At 43.9% G+C, this 3,087-nt stretch overlaps 1 protein-coding gene across 1 annotated transcript; it reads right to left on the bottom strand.

The window, feature by feature from the left end:
• Positions 1-605: 605 nt before the first annotated feature.
• On the bottom strand, positions 606-3,087 carry LOC133903871 (heavy metal-associated isoprenylated plant protein 30-like). Its single transcript, XM_062345343.1, has 3 exons — positions 2,806-3,087; positions 2,629-2,704; positions 606-1,124 (listed from the first exon to the last, which is right to left on the bottom strand). Exons 1-3 carry the CDS (start codon positions 3,085-3,087, stop codon positions 802-804), a joined length of 681 nt encoding a protein of 226 aa, XP_062201327.1. The 3' UTR covers positions 606-801.

Below are 3,087 nucleotides of genomic sequence, written 5' to 3' on the forward strand. Positions count from 1 at the left end.
TTGTCTTCCTCATAGATCTACTAGTGAGATTTATTTTCCCTCTAATAAAGATATTATGTACCAGAGTTTCTTATGGTGGTTGTAATGGTGCGACAATCATGTAGAATTAGATTACTCCTTCTCTCCTCCAGCGACGACAACGTCATCGATGACGGCAACTTCGACCAAGTGCGTGTGAGGTTAGCTTATCTCCATCTCTTTATAATAGGGTCGGAGAACTTCATCATTCCCTTGTGTGAGTTGCTATTCCGGGTTGATGGCTTCATCATCATCAGTTGTGGATTTTGTTTTCTGAGCTACTAGATCTGGTGAATCCATGAAAAGTGGCACCAGATTTGATCTTTACCTCTTTCGATGAGAACACCACCAATGTTCCTTCAGAGTCTCGGATGTGTCTTGATAGTAGATTCGAGACGTTGGCTATTATAGATATCCAAGGATTAGTGTTACTTGTTAGAGTTAGTATAAGGTTCTGACGTTCTACTTCACTCAGCTACTGCAGGGAAAGATGAAGAACGATGGAGATTATTAGGGTGAAGAAGAGGATCTGATTCTGTAATTTTTTTATTTCTCGAGAACCTTTTAAGTAATGTGCGGATATATTTCTTCAAAATTTAATATAATTTCAGCCCTATAAAAAAATAAGAGCAAGCATCACGGACCATGTTCCATGATGTTCAGTAGCCTACAAGCTCTCTATGGCTTGTTGAGTCATCTCATCATCTATTGGGCTAAGTCCAGACCAAAAATCAAACAGTTCCCAAAAGGCAGATCAAAAACAAAATAACGGCAACACCATCATCACATGATCCGGCAGGCGGCGTTGACATCGTCGTCGTTGAACAGGTTGCCGATGGGGTCGGCGCCGCGGGCTGGCTCGCGCATGCGGGCGTGCCGATCGCCGTTGCTGTACCCGTGGCGCCGGTAGTTGTAGCCCTCGCGGTACGAGGCCGCGTCGCGGAAGTAGCTCCTGGGGGACGTGAACCGCATCGGCGTGCCGCCGCTCGGCCAGAACTCCGCCTTCTTCCCGCTCCGTCGCACCTTGCGCAGCACCTTCCCCCGGTCCAGGTACCCCGTCACCGCCACCTTCTCCATCGGCACGTCCACCTCCACGCTGTCCACCCCTGCAGTGACATTACACGCCACATCACACAGGAAACACTGTCACTAGGCTGTGTTTATTCCTTCGGAAGTGCTATACATCAGTCAGCTAATTCATTCTGGGTTTTCAGTGGATTTCTTGACCCCTAGATCTACTTTAAGATTTGCATCCTAAGCATATGATTTGTCGGGTCCACTTTGTGATATCGGCTCATCCATCTAAAGCCGAACATAGTTCATCCAACATGATTGTATGCATGACATTGGGTGGCGATGTCACACGTGCAGTCACGTCAGAGTAACCGTATCCATATGAAGCTCATTACCTCATATATTGTTTCCGTATTTATTTTTTATTCTTTTTCTCTAGCTTGCTTTCTTATCGTGTGTTAGTTTCGTTTCTCTGTGTAGAGAGAGGAGGGGGTGGGAGGTAGCGGAGACGAGAGGATCTTGCGTTGAGTGGATCTTTTTTACCAGTTTTAGATCCACATTGCAAACAGAAAATGGTCATACAGATGATATTGCAAGAGGAGTCATCTGCAGTAAAGACGTATAGATTTTTTTCCCGATGGAGTTACATATGCTTATGTGCTATTTGTTGATTTCTCAAATTTGGAGTTGGCCGTACAAAGGCTTCTCAAATTTGGCTTTCCTCCTATAAGTAAGATCTGTAGCCTTGTGGTGCCTCTGTGACTTTCGTCGACCGTTGATTTGCAGATCTGAGGAATGAGATTAATTGCTTTTGTTGTTTGATTTTTATGGATTTGTTTACAGCTTGTTTTAGCCATGTTCTTTCGTTTGAACTGCAGGTTGTTGTCGTTTACATTTCTTTGATTTGGGCTCCTGCCATGTTTTTTTGTATGATTCGATTTATTTAAGTTGCTGCACATGTTTTGCTTTTTTTTTAAAAAAAATTCCCGCCTTGTTGAGCTACAATGTTACAATTGATGGATAAATATGAGCTAGGAGTGTGTAACTCCGTTTTTTTTTGCATGATTTATGGAGAGAAAGATAGGAGGTACTTTGCATTGCTCCCATTTTCATCATTATAGCCATTTGATGGCCTTCTCCATCTAGAACTTTTCACTCCGCTTTACAGTTTAGCTGCACATGAATTTACATAACCCCAAACTATTGTAATTTATAACTAAATATTATTATATGTAAATCACATATGGAAAAAACATTATAATTTACAAATTTTGGTTTGTTATCTTAAAAATGCAGATGTTACATGCTTAGCAACAACACGTCGTTTCAGATGATATTCACTATAACTTTAATGTTTCGAGTAGGCACGGTTTTGTAACCTTGATAACTGAAGTGCATAAACCATTGGAGATACATGCTTAATAAATACAGTGTACACTATACATGCTCAATCATTAGGTTGTGTTTAATATCAATAATTGTGGATCAGAGTGATAAATAAGCGAAGCTATTTTCTATCGGTAGCAAAAAAATCAATTAGCTCACATAACGATTTTTTTTACTGTTTCTGAGTAGAAATATTTTTGATGTGCGTACCTCGGAGGTTTTGGAGAGCGTGTCTGACAACTCGCTCGCAGCCTTCGCAGCACATCCGCACCTTGAGCTCCACAGTCTGGATGGAGCTTGTGTTAGTCAGTTGCAGTGTGTGTCCACGAACTGCAACTGCAAGAGAAAATATGCAGAGTTGTTTTCTCAGAGTAACCGCGCACGTACCTGCAGAGACACGGGCCTGCTCCGGCGGGCGGTAACCCCGGCTCCGCGGTGGTGATACGCGGCGCTGCCGCCGGCGGGCACCGAGTGGCCGTTGCTGTGGTGCTGCCTGCCGACGCCGCGGTGGCCGCCGGGATGGTAGAAGCAGCAGCAGAAAAAGGACAGGAACACGTCAGAGACCACGTCCGCCATGTGTGGTTTCGAGCACACGAAATGGTGCAACATGTGGCCCGGTTTTATACAGGTTCTTGCCCGGAAGAATATCACGGAATGTAATCCCTGCAT

This window comes from Phragmites australis, chromosome 21, assembly GCF_958298935.1.
Source record: "Phragmites australis chromosome 21, lpPhrAust1.1, whole genome shotgun sequence".
Lineage (NCBI taxonomy): Eukaryota > Viridiplantae > Streptophyta > Magnoliopsida > Poales > Poaceae > Phragmites > Phragmites australis.

Excerpts from the sequence above, each read along its gene's own strand:
- LOC133903871 (XM_062345343.1), bottom strand. The coding sequence starts at position 3,087 with ATGCAGGGATTACATTCCGTGATATTCTTCCGGGCAAGAACCTGTATA. Across the intron at positions 2,705-2,805 it reads GCAGGCCCGTGTCTCTGCAG|ACTGTGGAGCTCAAGGTGCG; the intron begins GTACGTGCGCGG and ends AGCTCCATCCAG. Across the intron at positions 1,125-2,628 it reads CGCTCTCCAAAACCTCCGAG|GGGTGGACAGCGTGGAGGTG; the intron begins GTACGCACATCA and ends ATGTCACTGCAG.